Genomic DNA, 20,320 nt, shown 5'->3' with positions numbered 1-20,320 from the left:
CTATTGAACACAATAATAAGCCTCCCACTACTTTTATGGATGCAAGCCTGGTGATAAGGTTGTCTTCATTTTCTTCTTCCTGGCATCATACAAAGTCGTAGGCTCCGCAGTGTTGATGTTTCAAAAAAATAAAAAAAACACTTAAGAGCTCTATGTGTAGTGCAAGCTGCTGCCTTTCCTAGGCCAGATGTCTTTTGTCTTCATCAGGAGGAAAGCCAGAGAAGGGACCAGCAACAGTTTACTCTCCAGGATATCTTAAACTTCATAAAAAATAATCTGTAGTGTTTCAAAGACTATACAGGCAATGTAGCCTCTAGTTATGATATGTTAGTAGTGTAACATAATAGTTCCATCAAAATAACATGGAAATCTATGTTCTGACTTAGTAGCTTGTAGAAAGGCTTAAATCAATATTGCATAAAAGCTATATGGCCAAATTCCTGCTGTTTCAGCCAGGGAACCTAGGACAAGGCACACCAAATGAAGGTCTGGCACTTTCTTTCTCTTACATGCAGAATCTCCAAATCCACTGCAAAATCACTGCTGTTGGAGGTGACCCGGGTTTTTGTGAAATATTACTCTGAAAGACAGCACGTACTTTCATGTGGTGTGCTGCCTATGAAAGAGCTGGGAAAAAGTAATCCATTGCCTTACTGAGGAATTTTTTTTTAAAAAAAAAAAACAACCTCTCAATAGGTGGACATTTAAAAAATGAGAACCATGTTCTATTTTAAGATTACCTGTTCAGTTCTCAAAAGCTTATCTGTAGGACAAGAAAAGAAATGTGACTAGTCGCGTGTACAGTAAAACTCAAGAAATTTCACTGAGGGGAACGCTAATAGGCATGTAACTTTTTTCTCTTGCATTATATTATATATTTTTTCAGAATTATGAAGAGCTGTTTAATGGTCTTAATAGGGGTCTGTCTCAGGAGTAACTTTTTTTGGGAAACAAAATACCAACCCAGAACACTCTTTTACTATATAGACAACTCAAATGTGAAGCAGTAATGAATGGGTGTGAGGAGACTGGTGGTAGCCAAGGTCATGGAGCTGGATGCTCTTGCGTGCAGAGGTGTGGTACTTCTTGTTTGGTTGGTTTCTTTTAAAGCACAGCTAACATCTTACACTACTTGCGTATAAGGAGCTTTTTGTTTGCACCAAAGAAATATGAAAATGCTATTGTGACAACATGTTCAGAATAAATACAGGAAAAAAAATATTTCTTCCTCCTTGGAGACTGAGCTTTAAGTGGGCTATTAAAGCAAATGAGGCTGTTGGGATCTCGGAGTAAGACTCCAGCTGGCTTTTGGGAGCCAAGCATGCGTGGCAGATGGTGGGGGCGTACAAGGTAGCCTCCTCTCCTGTGCACACTCGTGTGAATCCCAGGAATGGCAGGGGTGCTGCGCCACTGGGACAGAGCGAAAGGCTGAGTAAGTATTGCATGAGTAGTGCAAACTCTTAAATGGGATATGTTTTCAAAGACCTGTATTGCATTAGCATCATGGAGCCCTACTGATAAACGGTATCAAGCTGGGCTTGAAAAATCAGACAACCTAAGTGGGCACTGGCTACAAGGAGCTCTAACTGTGCAAGCAGAACTCACTGCTTTACAAACTTAGAAGTGTGAAGACTGGTAATGAAGAGAGTAAGCTAAACACTCACGTTGGTGTCACTTTCAATATAAAAATCCAAGCTTTTCTACAATCAATGGACAAAATCAGGCCATTACTAGGACTTTATCCCAAATACGTCCCGTGAGGCGCTCTGCGTGCCCTATAAACTGCAGGGAGAATGGCCCTGGTCACTGGGATCACCCTGAACAAGGTGGTGGCTGAAACCCACACTATAACCCCTCAGCTTCTGTGCCTGCAACAGTGACTGACAGCATGACTATGGAACACCCACATACAAAGAGATACTGCACTGTACATATGGCAGAGTACAGAAAAAAGACCAAACGAAATCTAGCAAAAATGTAATTTTCAGAAGAGGGTGGGAGATACAAACAGCAAGCAATTCTTTAGAGCAGAAAAGATGATCACAACTGGTTAAGACAAAACCACCAAGTTTTCACTCTGTTCCAATTTTATTCTACTGCATAGGCATCTGCTATGTATGGTCGAAATACCAGATTTTTCTTCTCTCAGATAGTACAAAGAAGGAATAGAAAAGAGGAGGGGAGAATGATGAACATCAACTCTTGGCAGCTAGCAAGTGATAACATAAAAAGCACTTATGGCAATCTCAAAGCATAGATACTTTTAATTTATTTAAAAGAAAATCCTATTCAGAACACAAGTAAGTTGTTGGCAGGAGCTATATTACGTTAATTTGTCTATAAATGTAATGTTTGTAACTTGGGCTTCATGCACTGCTTTAAATATTTGGATGAAAAAGTATAGCTGTTGGTGGTCTCTGTTAGTAAGTTCAGCCTAAGGGAGCTTTATGAATCTAAGGAGCTGTATGACCTGTTGCTAGTCTTATTTCATTCTCTAGATATCAAGCAAGAAAATACACAGCAAGTATCAAGAGTAAATACCCCTAATATTTAAAACTGAATTGGATTTAAGACTATGCTATAAAATCCTGTTCTGCTGGGAGACTAGACAAGATGACGCCTATTGATCTTATGAGCTCCTAACATTTTTCATCACTGCTGTATTAACAAAGCAGCTAAAATATTTCACAAAATATCTGGCACTTTTTTTCTGTTCTAGTTAAAATATTGTTTGGTGTCGAAACCTTTCTTTTTGGAGGGCAGTGGGGGAAGGGTGGGGTCTAGCTGGGATAAAGATGTCTAAACTAGACAGATCATGGTGAAAAGACTTTTCTCAAAGATCTTTTGTAACTTTCTATTTGGGTTTATTATGATCTCTATGACAATTTCAGACATCATTCCAATGGCGCTTACTCGTGTCTGATGCCAGTTAAATGGCTTCAGAGAAGGTGCCCGTGGCTTCCACCACGGGAAGCTGCAGGTCGAACAGGTCCCTTCTGCGCCCAGCGCCTGTGGTGTGCCAGCCATGTGTGTGATACCACTGAAGCCTGCCCTGCTGATGGCAGGCTGACACCGCCGGTGACCAAAGAAGAGTTAGAGACCCAGAGATGTGCAGGGGGAAAGGGGGTGGCCTTGAGCTGATGGCAGCTCTCAGCGGAGCAGCACTGGGACGCGTGCTGTGCTGGTGGCGCAAACCTACCTCTATATATGCTGGATTTCACACAGGTTTATCATCCCCACTTACTCTTTGTGCAGGTCAGCCTTTGATTACAGTAATGGCTTGTTTTGTGTAGGACACAGGAACATGGAGATTTGGAAGTGGCACGAGACTTTTTATTTTTTTTTTTTCCTTCTGTCTCATCTGAAAACTATGTGGGCCGCAGCAGTTAGACAGCAGCATTTTTATGGTTTTTTGGTGACAAGTTAAGACTTGAAAACAAAAGCCCAGTGGCCCGAGGGCTCTGCTTGCCGGCCTCTGAGGGGGGGACGAACCGCTGTGGTCCTGGAGCGATAGCAAAATCACCCCGACCCAACCCAAAAAAACTTTGCAGCGTCTGGATATAAAGCACAATGCATCCGCCTCACGCCAACACTGCTAATTCAACCGGCTGTCATGTCGTGATTGAGCGCGACTCCTCGGGGCGGCTCTCTCCCCTCCTCGGGGCAGATCGAGCGCAGCCCGGGGCCGGCCCGCACCCCTCCCGCTTCCGCGGGGTGCCTCTGCCCCAGCAGCCGCCAGAGCGGCCGGTTACCGCTGGCACCGCCGGAGGGGCGAGGGGAGGCTTCCCGCATCCGCCGGTGCCTGCCCTCCCGCGGCGCCGCCGTTACCTCAGGGCTCGGCGGGACCGCCGTTAACCTCAGGGCTCGGCGCGGGCACCCCGCGGGGCCGCAGTTGCCTCAGGGCAGGCGCGGGACGGCGGCGGTCTCTCTCTCTCCCTCCCTCTCCTCAGCCCTGCCCTGGAGCCGCCTCGGAGGCAGCGAGGGGGAGGGAGATCCCTTCCTCCCCGCAACAGCCCCCCAGCCCCATCGCTTGCGGGGCTCGGCGGCGCCGGTGTCTCAGACAGCGGCCCCCCCCCCGCCCCTTACCTGCGGGTGAGACCGGCTCGCCTTCGCTGAGCTCCCCGGAGTCCGAGTCCATGCTGCAGGTACGGGCGGGGGAGAGGGAGCGAGGGGCAGCGAGGGGCGGGAGGAGTGCCCGGAGCCGGGGAGCGGGAGCCTGGAGCAAGCGGCGAGCAGAGCCTGCTGCCTCCTCCTCTCCTCCCAGCCCGGGCGCTGGGTCGGCGCCACCACATGCAGCCACCTCGCTTAGTGCCATTGGCTGCAAAGGAGGAGCGGAGACGGGCGGGCTCCGGGCGAGGGGCGGAGGGAGCGGGGGCGCGGCGGAGGAGCGGGCTCTTCCTGAGCCTGTTACACAAGTTGGTCTGGCGGCCGCCTGCTTCTCCCTGCCGGGGCCGCGGGTCCTCGGGACTGCCCGGCCCTGGTGGGGTGAGGGCTGGGCGGCCGCGGCCTCCTCGCTCCCCCGGGGGCTCCAGGCCGCTCCTGAGGCAGAACTTCAGAGGACGAAAAGGACCTAAATGACAGACCTTTTACACTGGCTGCCGTTGCTGTTACTTTGTCTTTTCCCTCTTGTGGGCGTATCTTCCCGTTTCTTTTCACTAGCTCTCTCCCCTTAATGACAATTTTCCTCAAAAATTAGTAATTCGAACCGTGGGGGCTAACGGGGACGTGTCAGCTCTTATCAGCTATTCACGCCCAGAAGAATATCGAAGGAGCGAGTTTTGCCCCTGCCTGGTTTGCACGTTGTTTGCAGGCTCAGGGAGACAGAGCAACACTTGGTAAATGAAGGCTGTGTCAGAAGACTCTTTTGAACTCTTGAGCCTGAAAACTTTATAGCTTGAACTCTGCAGACTTTGCCTGTGTCCTGCTGGCTGCTACAGACCTGACCCAGACCTTAATTCAGCGATTGAGGCCGCTTGTTCAGCTCGGGTGAGGTTAGGTAGATCTTTCCCTTTGCTTTTGCTCCTTTCCCTTTTTTTCTTGCTGTTACAGGCCAAAGATCACTAATTCTAGCACAGAAAAGTCCCAGGAAAGTAGTAGCAAGAATACTTTTCTAACTGGGAACAAAATGTCATCATAGACTAGGCCTCATAGGTCTGTCTGATCCATAGATGTGGCACCTCCTAGGAGCGAGCTGGTGCCTTGAACTCTTACCTGCAGATGACTGCAATCTCCAGCCAGGCGTTTATGCCTGTAGCTGTAGACCAGGTATCTCTTTCTTTGCTCTGTAACTCTCTTCCTTCCCAAACCATGCAGAACCTCACATTGCTGGAGAAAGCAGCGCCTGGACACTGCTTTGAAGCTGCGTGTATGAAGTTATCTGTTGTCATCAGACCATGCCAAACACCCTTGACAAATGTGAAGACCTTCTCTGTTAGTGTATACAGTGACATTTTCTAAAAAAAAAAAAAAAGAAAGAAAAAAGGATTCTTTATAAAATCAAAGGGCCCTGTCAGATTATTTTCAGTGATGGCTTATCCTGTGCAATGCTGAGAACTACAATAGTAAAAATGAAGGCGAGTTTGCCTTATGTTCCAGGGTGAATCCTAGCATACTCCCCTGCCTTCAAATCGGGTTAAGCCCGAAGAGATAAAAGATCTCAAACTTTCTTGCCCTGGAATGCATGCATTGGTATGTTGAATTTAGCCACAAAATTCTTCAATCTCCGGATTGAAAAGTTAAGTGTTAATTAATTTTTCATGTTGCTGCCATACCCTGGGGCTGTAGTGTTAAGTCAGTTTTGTTTTTTATTCCATGAATACAAGTTCTGACTTTTGTTTGTAATTCTTTTCATTAAATTTTAAATGACATTCCACATAGTGCTGATTATAATCCCATAAATTAGTATCATATAAGGAAAAACATTTAAATTTAAGTGATTCTAGGATTCTATTGTGAGGAGCCAATGCAAAATCAGAATGTGGATGATGTGGGGAATCTACAAGCATCATATAAACAGTGTAGCAATAGAAAAATGCTGAGATTAAGTCAAAAAAGATAATCCCAGATACCACACCAACAACAGAATTTGAGAACTGGAAAGGGTTTAGTCTCTCTCTGTCCCTTTTGTTGCTTGCTTCTTACTAGCATAAATGCAACCTAAAAACCCCTCTCCAATAAATGTAGAACAGTTTAAGTCTAATAGGAATGGTAATTTTTTATTTGAGTGTAATTAGTTAATTTTCTGGACTATAACGGTAGTTTCTAACCTGGAAGAACTCTGGCTTTCTAATGACAATGGCTGTAATTAGGTAAGCCAAAAAAAAAAAGTGTTTTTTGCAGGGACACGTGTACAGTGGAACCCTTCCTGCTCCCCCAGCGGCAAAGGGAACTGCCCGGTACAGTGTATTCTGGGTCATGTAATGAGCTGATACAAGGCAGCTGTGTATGCGCTTCCAAGGTATTCTGTTCCAAGGTATTTTTGCCCTATTTTCTGTGTGGCCTTTTTTGTCTGAGTGCGTAACCTATACTATGATTGCACTTAAATGGTAAACTCTGAATAGTCAGCCTTCTCTGCTACTGATCATAGTTCAGTTGGTAAAAGGGCAGATTATTTTTCATGAAAGATGGAAGTCTTGGCACAGAATAGTTAAAATGAAAACTGAATCCAAATTATTTTAATTCTTGTCAGTTTTTTTTTATCCTTCTATAACCACAATAATAAATGTTATGATGAAAATGGTGTAACTTAATCAATATTGTATTGCATCAGACTTGTGATATATACGTTGGGCATTCTCATTACTATGCTGTAATTACTTTCTATTCCACAGTAAATGCTGTTTCAAGATTACTTTCCCCCTTTATTACTGCAAACTGTAAAGCAGGTATTAAAGTTTTCAGCTGTAACAGAATGAGCATATTGTTTTGTTTCAAAACATATGGTTAGAATTCAGTTTTTTTCCTCCTTAATGGTCTCTGCCCAGCAGAGTCCAGCACTTGGTTTAACATGTGACCTGGAAAATTCCATATGCTTAGAGTTCTGAACTTCATAGTTTCCGCTCGTTACAATACTGGTGCAGAGAAAAACACAAGAGGTTTATTAACAGTGATATATATACCAGTTGAATGCATATTAAATGAAACTCCACGTGAAGAAAGTTGATGTTTCCTAACTTATTTATTTTTTGCATTTAGTACAAATAGTGCAATTACATATTCATTGTTACAAGCTAAAGCTCTGTGACTGTTTCCTTTATTACTAGGGTAGATCTAGCATGTCCAGAGAAGGGCTACAAAGCTGGTGAGGGGTCTGGAGGACAAACCTTATGAAGAACGACTGAGGGAGCTGGGGTTGTTTAGCCTGGAGAAGAGGAGGCTGAGGGGAGACCTCATCACCCTCTACAACTACCTGAAAGGAGGCTGTAGAGAGATGGGGGCTGACCTCTTCTCCCTGGTGACAAGTGATAGGACGAGGGGAAACGGGTTCAAGTTATGTCAGGGGAGGTTTAGATTAGATATTAGGAAACATTTCTTCACTGAAAGGGTTATTAAACATTGGAATAGGCTGCCCAGGGAGGTGGTGGATTCACCATCCCTGGAGGTGTTTAAAAAAAGGGTAGATGGGGCACTTAGGGACATGGTTTAGAAGTGGCTCTTGTCAGGGTAGGCTAAAGGTTGGACTTGATGATCTTAAAGGTCCCTTCCAACCTCAACAATTCTATGATTCTATCTAAAGATTGTTGGGATATTTAGAAACTGGAACATTTTTTCTTAAGGCTTAGTTAATACGTTTGCCTGCAAATCTCTACAAATATGATTTACCAGGGGAGCTGGTAACACAGCCGATTGGAACTGTCCCATGTGTTGGGTATATTCCGAGTTATATGATGCTGTCTGTAGCGGCTACATCGCTGTATGGCTCCTCCATTCACATTTCAGCTGCATCTGGTCTTGATCTTCATTCCATATGGAATTTATCTGAAATCCTCCTCTGTCTACTCATTGTATCTGAGTGCTGAAGGTCTGCCTGTGAGAGCTTTTAGGATTCATGCTTTTTCACTGTTCTATCTGCAAATCATGCTTGCATGTTCACACAAATAGAATTTTGTTGTATTCTAAGTACTTAAGTGGCCCAGCTACCATAGTATCTATGTCTAGTATATTTATCCTTACAGGGCTATTGTGAAATAAGGATAATAATATATCTCTCTTTCAGAGAGAGGGAAATGGGATACTGAGAAGCTGTGATTTAAAGTCGAATGTGAAGCACAGACTTTCACCTGTACCTCTTAAGCTGTACCTGAATTGTTAGGTTACCCATTTCTGCTAAATAAAAGATTGGCAAGCTGCCAGTGCTTTGCTTCTTGATCTTTGCTCCTTCAAACTGAGCCTTCAAACCTATCCCAGGAAGCAATCTCTTTTTTTCTTTCCGTTATTAAATCTAGCAGAACCCCTTCTGCACTACCATCTTTGTGTCTGACTTGTATGTATTAGACTGTAAAGACACGTGGGTAGGATTACATCTTCTTTTTGGCTCTAAATGTAAAAGTGTAGATTATTTCTTTTCTCACAAATAATTTTTTACATTATTTAAATAAGGTCTACCCTGGGATGTACTGTTTCTGATACAGTTGCCTGATACTTTGCTTCACAATTTATGATACTATATTTCGCATATCCAAGTGCCACTGCTACTGAATGTATTAAACAGAGACGCGTCTCTCACAGACTGATATACTAATGAAATGTACTGTAGCAGATTTTAGATTTTTTTTTTTCCAATTTCTTTGTGGTGTCAGTTTTCTTCATGAAATATATATACGTGTACTTTTTGTACCTTTATTGGCAAAACATGAATAACCAATATCAAGGATCAGTAGATTCTCTGTCAACAACTTTGTCGTGCCAGGAACTTAGATTCTTACTGATGTCTGGAAGCTAGTCAGCATGCATATACGTGTATACGTTTTGCATGCATTTTTAATAGATTTTAATTGCAATAAGGCATCTATTGGTGGTCTACAAATACTCTTCATAGTTGATTTAGAATTCCAATAATGAACAAGATGTTTGCATTACTTTAATTCTTACTCATGTGCCAGTAGGTATTCAAAGATCTAGATTTTTGTAATATCTGGTTTAGGCAGTGCATGTACATCCTGTGTTGAGAGAATAAATATGGAAGAGTGCAGTATGTCCTGCCACCCCATTTTTTTTTTTAAGTTGCTGTTAAGAGATGTAGGGCATCAGCTCTGAATACCTACCATACTATAGACATATTTTTAGCCATTGGACTTGCTGAATTGCGTTCTGTCATTTTCTGGTGTTGACTCTTCTTGAAGAAGAGTTGAGGAAGCAGTTACAGACTGAGACTGCAGGCTGGTACTGGTGCTAACCTATGCTGTGTTGTTTTTGGAATATCAGATTTAAAGCCAGGATTGAGATTTAGCTTCAGTCACCTTGAAGAGCCTTGTAAGGTGGTCTTAAGAGATTTTAATTGAAATGAAATAAAGTAGAATAGAAAAATATTGTACTCTTGTGCAACTTACATCATGCTGAACTGCATTACTCTTGGTAGGTTATCAGAAAGGGTAGTTCTGTCAGAAATTGATATTTTCACCTGCTTAAACAGGCTGGGATTGTGGGCTGACTAGCACAGGAAAAGTTTAATAATGGTAAGCAATTGGTCTGATCCAAATTCTGTCCGCTCATACTAAGAAAGGAAGATGGAACAATAAATATTGTTTCCCTTGAGCTGTGCAACACTGAACAAGGGCAGAAACTTTTAATGAAGGAGCAGTCAAATTGGGAGGCAAGCCTGATAACATCTATGCTTACAGACACAGGAGAACAGCACACCCAGAGTAGTGCCCACTTTTTGTGGGTTTGGTTTTTTGTGGTGTTTTTGTTTTTTTTTTTTTTTCCCCCCTCAAGCAGTTACTTATCCTGTTTCCTCTTATCTTATAGAAATAAGACTCCTGTGATCATTGAATGGCATAAATGTTCGTGTCCGTTTTTTGGCCATGAGGATGATGTTACTTTTCTGTTCACTTAGAGTAGGGTCTTGCTCATAGAATAAGATTTTCTGTATTAAACTGTAATTTGAATTGTGTGGTTTTGTAGTTTTGTACTACTTCAGTGATATTTGGGTTGTTTTTTTTTAAAGGTACTTTACTACTCTTTTGGGGTGATGATTGGTCCTGTGCTTAGAAGAATGCCGATCTTGCAACTATGTGTGCAATTTGCTGTAGATTAGCAAACTCTTGCATTCATAACCTTGCATTCTAAGCAATTAAGGAAATAAAAGCTACCTTCCCAAACTGTGAAAACACATCAGTTAATTCTGTTGGTGAAAAATTTCTTTTGAGGAAATTATTTGTGGAAATTTTGTTGGTTAGGCCATCACCCTCACTTGTTTTCATGAGCAGGGAGTTAGGCATCTCTATTTTAAAGCCCTAATAAATTAGTTACTTATTTTACTTGCAATTTTAAATTTCATTACAGGTGGGGTACTAATAACATTAAAGGATAAGACTAATTAGCTGAAACATGAATTTTGTTTCTGCTTTCTCTGTTCTGGCGTTGGGAAAATAAACTTTAAAGAATTTTACTCAAGGGAATCACTGTAAAATATAGGATAAAGCAGGGGATTGTCTTTCATTTTGTCCCCATCCTGATGCTGTAGAGAAAGTTAGGAGACAGCTGCTGGTCAAAACCATTTTCCTGTCTGCCACTGTCTTTGGGAATTATTTTGAATTCTTGTGGTGGTCACTGAAGTTATTTTAAAATACGTCACATGCCTTGCTTGCCACGTGTTGTTGAGTTATGTGCTTCATTACGAGGGTTGATTTTTCTGAAGGCTACATTTAAGCCTTTGACAATGTCTAAAATGCAAGTAAAATACAGTTAAACCAACAACAGATGCTGCTTGTTACTGAGCTGTATTTCACCAAGCTTTGAAACAGTTTTCTGCTTCTGGTGTGGAAGATGGGTCATCCTTGTTTTCATCCCTGATTTCAAATTATGTGTAGGAGGAGGATTCCACAACATGATACTCTGAGAAAGCAGAGAAAATTTTGTTGCTAGGAAACTATGGAGGACCTATACTGTACTGTCTTTCCAGAATGTTTTATAGTTAGTGTCAGTTATTTCATTAACTCTCATTCTAATCCTATTCTTTATTCAAACATCCACATTTTTTCCTATAGTCATGATGTTTGTTACACACTTATGTGTACTAGAAAATACATTCTTTCTGTGGTTATTTCTGTATTGCTTTCTTCTCTTCTTCAACACACAAAAAACAACCCACCAAACATTTCAGATTGTGTTGTGTTTTGAAGGCAGGTATTTATTTACATGATAATGTTGCCTAGGCATTCTGAATTATTAGGATATGGTAGGTCATGCTCTCCCACAAAAGACAAATGCTGAGATCCACAGAGTTACACAACTTACCTAGAAACTTATTAACACTTTTCAAATTGGATATTATCAAGAAAAAGTCTTAAAGCATATGGTGTTTTGCAGAAAACTAGGTCTGATTGCTCCTTTTCACTGGATGCTGTGACTCCCATTTTACAGCCATAAGATGTATCTGCACATTGGAAAGGTGTCTGAATCCCTGCTGTGGGTTTCAGTCCATGAGTGATGCACCTGTGACTAAAATAGTGATGCAACATCTGAGATCAGTCTTGGTATAGAGCTTCTGCTAAGAACTGTAGCACCCTTTGGACTAAAGGAAATCATAATCTCCAAGAGGCAATCATAGAGACAGAAAACAATTTTTTGTGGAGCAATTCACTAACATCCACCGACTTTGCTCAAATAGCAGCATGTTAATATACTTGTTTGTGGTTTCTGTGGAGCTTGATGGGATTTTTGGAACAGTATGGGAACATCATCTTCATCTGACAGTGTGTGGGCATTACTTCATGACCATTTCTAAGAGCATGGCAGAAGGCACTCTGCTACCCACCTATCTATAAATAACTAAAGATCATCAACCCAAAAGTAAAATTGCATTTTATGGGTAGTCTTAGGAACATGCAACATAGGCAATTAGATTACATATAGTCTTATAACAGTCCCACTAAAGAGAATAAAATCACTTAGAAACTTGCTGCCCAGACCACTTTCAGGTGAATTATTTCTCTTGCACACACTGAGGGATTTCGAGTACCTCTGTAAATACAATATGTGAATGACTTGAATTAACTTAGACAGTATGAATTTGACTGTAGATAGGTAGGTCTAGAGCCTTTACTTTCGTATGACTTGATTTTTGAATTGTAGCTCTTGGGTCCTCTTTGCAGCTAAGGTAGCTGAATGGGCTAGAGAATGTATAAAGGCCATTTTTAATACTGGTGGAATTTTGAAGGAAACACAAAATGTAAAGGACATTGATAACTTTCCATAGTCTTTCAGTGAGCTCTACAGACTGCTTGCCATTGGCAACCACTACAGGAAACCTACCTATCCCTGTACGAGATGTGGCCTTCAAGCCAGGATTTTTTTGAAATAAAGCCCTCTTGCAATCTTTGATGGCTGTGTGTCTTTAGGCAGAATCCTTTGTTCAGATGGCAATTCCTGTTTTTTCCCAAAGAGAAGAATTTATGGAAAAACTTGGTTCCATCTTCCCTCCCACCCCACCCCTTCTTCCGAGGAAAACACTGTTGATAAACAGCCATTTAATTGAGCATTAGAATTGGTGCAGTCATTCTCAATGTTCTACAGGAGTAGGGAGGAAGATAATATCTGGTTGAGAAGGATTTTAAGGTTTGGGACTGGGGAAAAACAGAACACAAGCAAGTTTCAGTTATAGCCTACTTCTTAGTAGTTTCCTATTGGTTCTGGAGAAACACAGGTTCACAGTCCTCATTTGCCTGATTGAAAATGAAGACTTGAACCTATCTATTTATCTCACATCATATGAACTGCCTATGAGTTGTTCTGATTCATTGCGTGTATGTATAGTTATTCAAAGTGAATATTTCTAGCAAGAGAGGTTCAAGCTGGGCTACAGATGTAAATCAGTTGTTCTCTTGATAGATAGTACTGAGACTATCTTCATTTAATATTTCTGAGCTTGGCAGTGTGGGACGTGTCTGCCTAATGATGTCTAATCCACAATTTTGTGTAAATTCTATTTCCAGCATATACAGGGGAAGAGTAATGTTGAGAAGTGAAAAAAATACAGCGGGTAAAGCATACCAAAGAGCTAAGAAGGAAAAATGCTTATTAACACACCTGGTACTGTGTAATTTGGAATAAAAGCACTTGGGTGCAATGCTTTTTGTGAAAAGTGCTTAATGTCTTAGCAGTATGCTGATGTAGAAATACCTGTGGCTGCCAAGTCAGAGAGCAGATGTGCTTCTGTCCTTGAAAGGTACAGAGTTATGAGGAAAAATGTGAGGTAGAATAGGAGCATTGCATTAGTGTGTCTTTGTATTTTGCTTTGTTAAGAAAACAAGCTCGGGTTGTCTTTCTCTGCCTGAATAACTTTCAATACAACTAGCCAGTTTCAAAAAGGCAGGAGAGGAGGAAAGCATGCCTCAAAAATGATTCAGTTTCTACAAACTGTGAAAATTGGGTCTCCCTCCTTCACGCAGCAACCAAACTGGTATCCCTGCTCAAGGAAAAGGAGGGAAAACTCATCTGTTGTTTGTTTGGCAGCAACTGCCTGGACGGTTGTCATGCATTAACTCAGATTTAGGTAGTGTATCACATGCTGTCTCTTTGTTGGTAGGCCTTTTGGAAGGTAAATTGCAATTTACTGTGGTGTGGGGAAGAAAATAGGAGTGGCTTAGGTACTGAAGGATCCACATCTACAGGAAAGAAGGTATGTTAATTTCTCTATGTGTGTAACAGCATATTTGAAAGTGGAATTACAGTTGTGTAGAAAATTGCTGTCGTGACTCACTATGATCCTTCCCATTTTTATTCTGACCAGCAGGCAGTTGTTTGAAAAAAGAAAAAACAATAACGTATATACACCAGAAGAAATCCATAATGATGAAAATGGTAATGAGATAAAATAGCAATACGCTTTGATCATTAAACTGGAGTGTCAGGCAGACAAAAAGAGTTCAAAATGCAAACAGTCTAAAAATTGGGGTGAGTGCGACTAAGTAAAATGTCTGATCTTTGAGATTATTGATTTTTAATGTAGGTTTATGTTAGAAAATCAAGTTGTGAAGTGGTATAAGACATCTGGGGCCCCTCAACTCTGTAGAAGGGCCTGTTGTCAGCTGGTATATGAAATTAATGACATGAGGATCAGGAGAAAGGATAGTCAGATTTTTCAAAGCAACATAGTATTAGTTCAGCTGAAGCCTGACATAGAGGATGAAAATATTACATGAATAGGCATATTGTGTGGCATATTTACCTAGTGGCAATTGATAGTGTACCTCCAAGCCTTGCTGTGTAAGATTTAAAAAGCCAAGCAGAAACTACTTGGGATTTTTTGAGGATTAGTTTTTTGTGTATCTTGTAAAAAATAGTAGCATTCATAAATTGTAGTGAGAAATGATAAGGTTATTTCTTACAGAAAAAAGAATTCTGAAAATGTAGCAGACATTGAAAGACAAATGTAAAACCTGTGCTGTAATGTGGATTGAATATGGAAAAAAAATATACATTTTTATCAAACTGTAAATCAAACCGTTAGAACTGTTGAGCATACAGTGAATCGTTTTATGGGTGAAATCCTGCTATCTAAAGTCAATGGACATTTTGAGAGTTCAGTAAGGCCTCCATTTCATTTCAGAGGTGTAAAAGTGACACAAAGATGACTTCACGTTGTCCAAGTAGGACAACTGAAGTCCTTTTCCTCACACTTCATGTGTTATTCTGTGGGAGCACTGGGAGAGATGATCTCTTAGTTTTCACAAATATGATCAGCTGAGATAAGAAGGAATGGTCTACGGGGTCAATGGCGGTGAAGCGATAGGAAAGGTCTCAAAACAAGACTTGCTGGGAATTGGCTTGATATCAAGTCTCCTTCAAGAATAGAACTTCTTTGCGAAGCCCTCAATCTGGGAGAAACACTGTGCTCTCTCACATTGGCCCCTTCTTTGCAGTTATCAGCTGCATCTGGTTTAGGAATATAGGAGGGGCAGGCAGATTGAATTGCCTGCATGTGGAATTTACTGGACTGCACTCCTAGTGCATTTTGCACAATGGTAGCTGGGAGGGCAGGATGCTGAGTCAGTCTCAACTCATCCGCACATGTCCATAGCAGAGCACATCCTGGGGAAAGGCATTTGGTTAAAACTCAATGAATTCTCACAGCTTCAGTAGGTGAGACTGCTCTAGGGAGGCAGGTATTAGACTAGGACAAGTATTGTAAAACGTGATGTGAAGGATGCTAGTGTGGGATGATTTGATCAGCAGCACGTGGAGCAAAACCTGAAGAGGAGACAGCACTATGTGTTTCAGACTGTGAGAATCATACCCTCTTTCTCTGTGTGTGGCTAGGAAGCCCAGTTCATTACTGAGAACAAAAGTAAACCAACAGATTTCGGATAGTATCCATGGGTTGGTTATATAACAACACTTTCAGCTCTGTATCAACAGTTACCATGAGAAGCGAGCTGAGTCACTGCGGAGATTCATCATGGATATCACAAGCCCAAGGGTAGATGAACTGCTGAAGCAGGTGTTACAATGAAAGAATTTGAAGAACGATAGAAAGCCATCACAAAGTCTATGAACTGAAATGCTGCAGAGAACATCAGGGTACTAAAGTAAGCATGTTATTTCATTAGATAAAGAAATGAGATAAGGTTTCCACCGTTTTGAAGGACAATGAACTGTGACTGTACCAAATAATTAACAGGAAAGCATGCACAACAATCACCAATCCTATTAATGAGGCCACGTGTCCCTAAACAGAGTGTTCAGAGCTTTGTTAAACTCAGCCAAGTACCATGAAGTTCTAACAGTGTACTGAGAATTTCAAGAGAAGGATCTAAAGTGCTTAGTAGCGGATGTCATTCTAGAGATAAAAATATCTTATCTGGGGTAAGACTGGGCCTGGCTATTCATGTTTTTACTGAAGGACAGCATTCTTTGTTCTAATGGGTTCTAGGACTTTTAGAGTTCTAATGAGCAGCGTTTAGCACCGTGAAGGAGGCATGGAGCCTGTGGTATTGCTGTCACTTCCTCACAGCATCTTGCAGTAGAAATGAGGACTGATTCAAATATTCACAGTTGAGGCACCATTGCAATAAAATTTTGCTGTGACCTACTGGAACTGTTAGGAGAGGTGAGCCTTAGTTAACCGATTATGTAACTTCTAAAAACTTTTCCAAGTTAAGAATAGATTTAAGAGGTAGAAATGAAAATAAATATAAGAAGTACAGGGACATATACAATTAAAACTGCATAGTATCACACTGAACGCTAGCCAAACCTACTTTGGGGTAACAGGTTCGGTTTCAGAAATGGACTTGTGTTAAAGTGTGATTGTCTTGATATTGAAAAATACTATATGAAAAGGCAACCTTACAAAGCATTGTGCAAAGCATCTGTGGGTTGGATTTAAGCAGTCCATTTGTTGTATCCCTCTCACAAACTATGATAAAATGAATCCTGAAATACCTTATGTAATGACTCATCTGAAATTAAGATGTGTCAGTGTTCATAAACAATGCTGTTCATCTTCTGTGTGTATGTGCATGTGTAAGAGGTGTAGGTGGAAGCTGAAGTTTTAGTTGTGATGACTCAGCCTTTATTCACTGTTTCTCTTATTCCTGATTTATGAAGAAATTATCTTCTTTCCTGTGCACTTAGATAGCTGAAGTTCCACGGTTCAGTGGGGAATGTAATGTTTGTTTCCTGGATCAGTCCTGAGATTTTTATGTCTCAGATACTTGACTGTTAAAAATCCAGCCTCCTGTCACAGGCAGTGATCTGTTTTTTTGGCCATCTTTTCTTCACTCCCTTTCTTGGTAAGCCACTCAAGTTTATGGGGAAGTTTTACCTACCCTCTTCTCTGTCAGATTTTACATGCTATTATTAAAGTGGTTTTGGAGGGGTAGAGCTTATTAAGAGAAATATGCCTTTACGAATTTCATATTCTCAAAGCAAGTGTTCTCATTTTATTATCTTGCCAGACTATTTGATAAGCCAGTGACCAATTAGAATACAATGCAGAATGTTTACGCAAAAATTATAGGAAAAAAAATACTTTTGATAGTGGTTAGGTCTTGATTGGTAAATAGGTGAAATAGTCTATTTAACTTTCCAGTATGTTTTTTTTCCTATTAGGATTTCTGTCGTTATAAATTTTAGATTCTGTAATTTGTATAATCTATCAGCTGCTAAAATCTTGAGTAAAGTATGAAAAAGGTGACTTGTTTTGTAAAAGGACTAAGTTCAGACTGAGAGTTTCCACTGAAATTTTGTACTAGTAACTTGCAAACCACATACACTAAGTGTAGCCAGCAGATGGAGGGCTGTACTAGCTGCTTAAAATTCTACTTGGTCTGGCTATCCGTGGCAGACACATTGCAAGCTGTCTGAAAGCTGTCATAATTTTGATGCTTTGTATTTCTTACAAAGTGAGAACCTACATTTTAAAAGATGGACCCTGTTATAGTTATTTGAACTATCTTTTCTTCACAATGATATATAGCTCCGTTTATGAATTTTAAACCTTTGTGGATGGTGATGGCACTTAGAAACCAGGTGATCATTGCAAAGCCAGGACATACATACATGCGTATATATGCAGGAGTGGGGGGAGGATGACTGCATTTCTTTTTAACATCGTGAAAATTCAGAAGTCCATAATAGAAATGTACCTGCCAGTCTTGCTACACTGCAATGGTACGTGCCTTTCTTGGTAAACATTGACCAGTGTAATTCACCACACTAAATGAGATTTCCTTACACAGCATATCAGGGCATGACTGGGTAACAGCTAAGCTGACCTCATGTCGCTTGAAAAGAGCAGGCCTGCTTCTCCTCCTTCTCCCTCTCTGTAAATGACAGCACTCTACTTTTGCCATTATTGTCACAATGCTGTCCAACTTACCTGCCATCTCCTCCCAAGAGCCAGTGGAGTTAAACTGGCAGAAAACCAGCTTGCCAAAGTAAGAGTGAATAGGTTTCTACTGATGTAGTTCCCTGAAAAATTTAACATGAAATTATACAAATGTCAGTGAGAAAGGGGCAGGTATTTGTGATCAGGGTAAAGAAAAGGAAAGCAGGTCCTCCTGTTTTAATTTTCAGTATGCATAAAAGATTCCGTCAGTTTAGCTTAGAATTAATGACAGTTTATGAGGTCGCAGGAGCAATATAAGTAAACATACACCAGTAGTCACAGTTCTCCCATAATGAAGGGTAACTTGACTGCAGATATTGTTCTGGAACTTCTCAAGAATGTTACACCTCATCAAATGAACACAGTACTTGTTGATATGGTAATTCCTTCTTTTAAGGCATGTCCAACCTTGGACTTTCTCTTATCTCTTTATTTTATTACCTGTTTATTCGCTGAATGGTTAAACCAACTTCAGTACGAAAATGTACGGAGACTGTGGCAACCTAAGCAGTGACAATAGCAAAGAGGAAAGAAGTAGTTGTGCCAAGTGTTGTTGGTATGTGAATTGACCAAGGCTGCCATTTTCTTTGCCAATATCCACTTTGTTCTGACCCCTTGTACTTCAGGGAATTAGGGGCAGCAGCAACAGAAGCAAGTTGTGTGGGATCCCCCCCCCAAGTTTTCCCCTTCTTTCCTCCACAATGGCTCTGCTGGACCATCTCCCTCTGTTTCTTTTTAGCTGGTCAGCCAACCCAGCATGACTTTTCCCTGGCTGCCTACCATCTGCCTGTAGACTCTCTTCTCCTTTTGTTCCTCTTTAAAAGCGCACTCCTGTGAGGCACTGAGAGTCTGCAGTGAAATGCTAAACATGCACGTTTCCTACTGATGTTTAGGAAGTATGATTGCTCGTAATCAGTTAAGAGAGAGAGCATCTAGAGACAAGGTATCATCACTTGTAAAAAGAACACACCAGCAACGGTAACTCAGTTTGAGCCATGTTTTTCATAGCCTTGTAATGATGTCCTAATGAATATTTATCATTATTTGTGAGACCCTATTTTCAGCAGTCGTGTATTATAGTAACAGCTGACAAAATGTTCATTTTGGTTTGTAATGAAATTGTCTCTGTTTTAGCTGTTTATTATGATGAGGATGTCACTCCCATACCATTGTGACTGCCATTGTAACACAGCTGGATTATTGGCAGGCTAGCAAGCTTAAAGGCATATCTGATTAGTTTGTTTCTTGTCCGGGATGAGGGTCTCTGAGTGGAAATGTTAACTCTTTGCACTGTGCATTTATCTTGTAGCAGAAGTGAACAAAGTCCAATCATGTTTGACAGGTTTTTTTAGTGTAAGAGATCTCTTCCAGAACTTTACAAAGCTTTTGCTTTTCATAGCAGTGACTAAAATAAAACTCCTTCAGTAAGAAGCAATACAAAAGAGTGTTCACTGATAAAGCAAATTCAATTAAATTAGATTTTTATCAACTTCAAATCAGTTGGAATAGACTATAATTTAAGTATTGCAGTAAGGAATGCTTGTTAGGTATGTGCCACAAGAAAGCTGTGTATGCTGCTTGGCAAAGTGTAATTAAGTAATACTTTATTTTGAACGATAACAAAGGCCTTGGCTCATGTGTCAGACTTTGTACTTCACCTTTCTTGTATTCTTGCTACGCTGGACTGATCACTGGAGAGATGTTTGCGATGGAGGGGCTTAGCCCTCATTCTGTATGTACATGGTCCAAAGTTCCCAGTTTTCTTGTACTCTTCTTCCTTTAGCCCAACCAGCGTATTAATTCGGTGAACTTATAAGGCCTAGAATACATTCCCCAGTTCTATACTTGTTAAAAAATGTATTTGAATCAAATAAAAGCTTTAAGCTTCTTTTGTTCTTAACATTTTAAAGTAACTTTCTAAGTTTTCTTTCAATCCTATCAGACTTTTAAAAAAAAAAAAAAAAAAAATTAAACTCATTTTGGGTAAATCTCTCTTGCATCAAAATAAGTGTCCGCAAAGAGTGTTCGTTAGTAATAGGTATTGTACTTAAAAGCCATACCCACGTTAAGCCAATGTACTGCATTGGCTTTGCTGCCACATTTTTATCATATCTGACATAATAGTATAAAAGCACTTTTTTATCTTTTGAGGAACTGCTGATAGTGGCTTGAGGCTTTACAACACATAAAACAAGGCCTGACTCCTCAGCCAAAGAGCTGTCAATCTAATTCAGTGGAATATTGGCTAATTCTGCACTCAGTTTTCTA

The 20,320-nt window shown here is 40.8% G+C and overlaps 2 protein-coding genes across 2 annotated transcripts in view; one reads left to right on the top strand and one right to left on the bottom strand.

Annotated features, from left to right (window-relative positions):
- The window catches only part of TNFAIP8L3 (TNF alpha induced protein 8 like 3), a 49,290-nt gene extending 44,974 nt beyond the window's left edge, over positions 1 to 4,316 (bottom strand). Inside the window, exon 1 of the mRNA XM_074600737.1 lies at positions 4,087 to 4,316. Coding sequence (XP_074456838.1) covers positions 4,087 to 4,315 — 229 coding nt within the window. The 5' untranslated portion in view covers position 4,316. The remainder of the gene's footprint in view (positions 1 to 4,086) is intronic.
- Positions 1 to 20,320, top strand: part of GLDN (gliomedin) — a 121,661-nt gene that overhangs the window by 13,801 nt on the left and 87,540 nt on the right. The window lies entirely within an intron of this gene.

This window comes from Larus michahellis, chromosome 9 (genome assembly GCF_964199755.1).
Source record: "Larus michahellis chromosome 9, bLarMic1.1, whole genome shotgun sequence".
In the NCBI taxonomy this organism is placed as follows: Eukaryota; Metazoa; Chordata; class Aves; order Charadriiformes; family Laridae; genus Larus; species Larus michahellis.
Note: the sequence above shows the minus strand (reverse complement) of the source record. Positions and strands in the feature narration are given on the sequence as shown.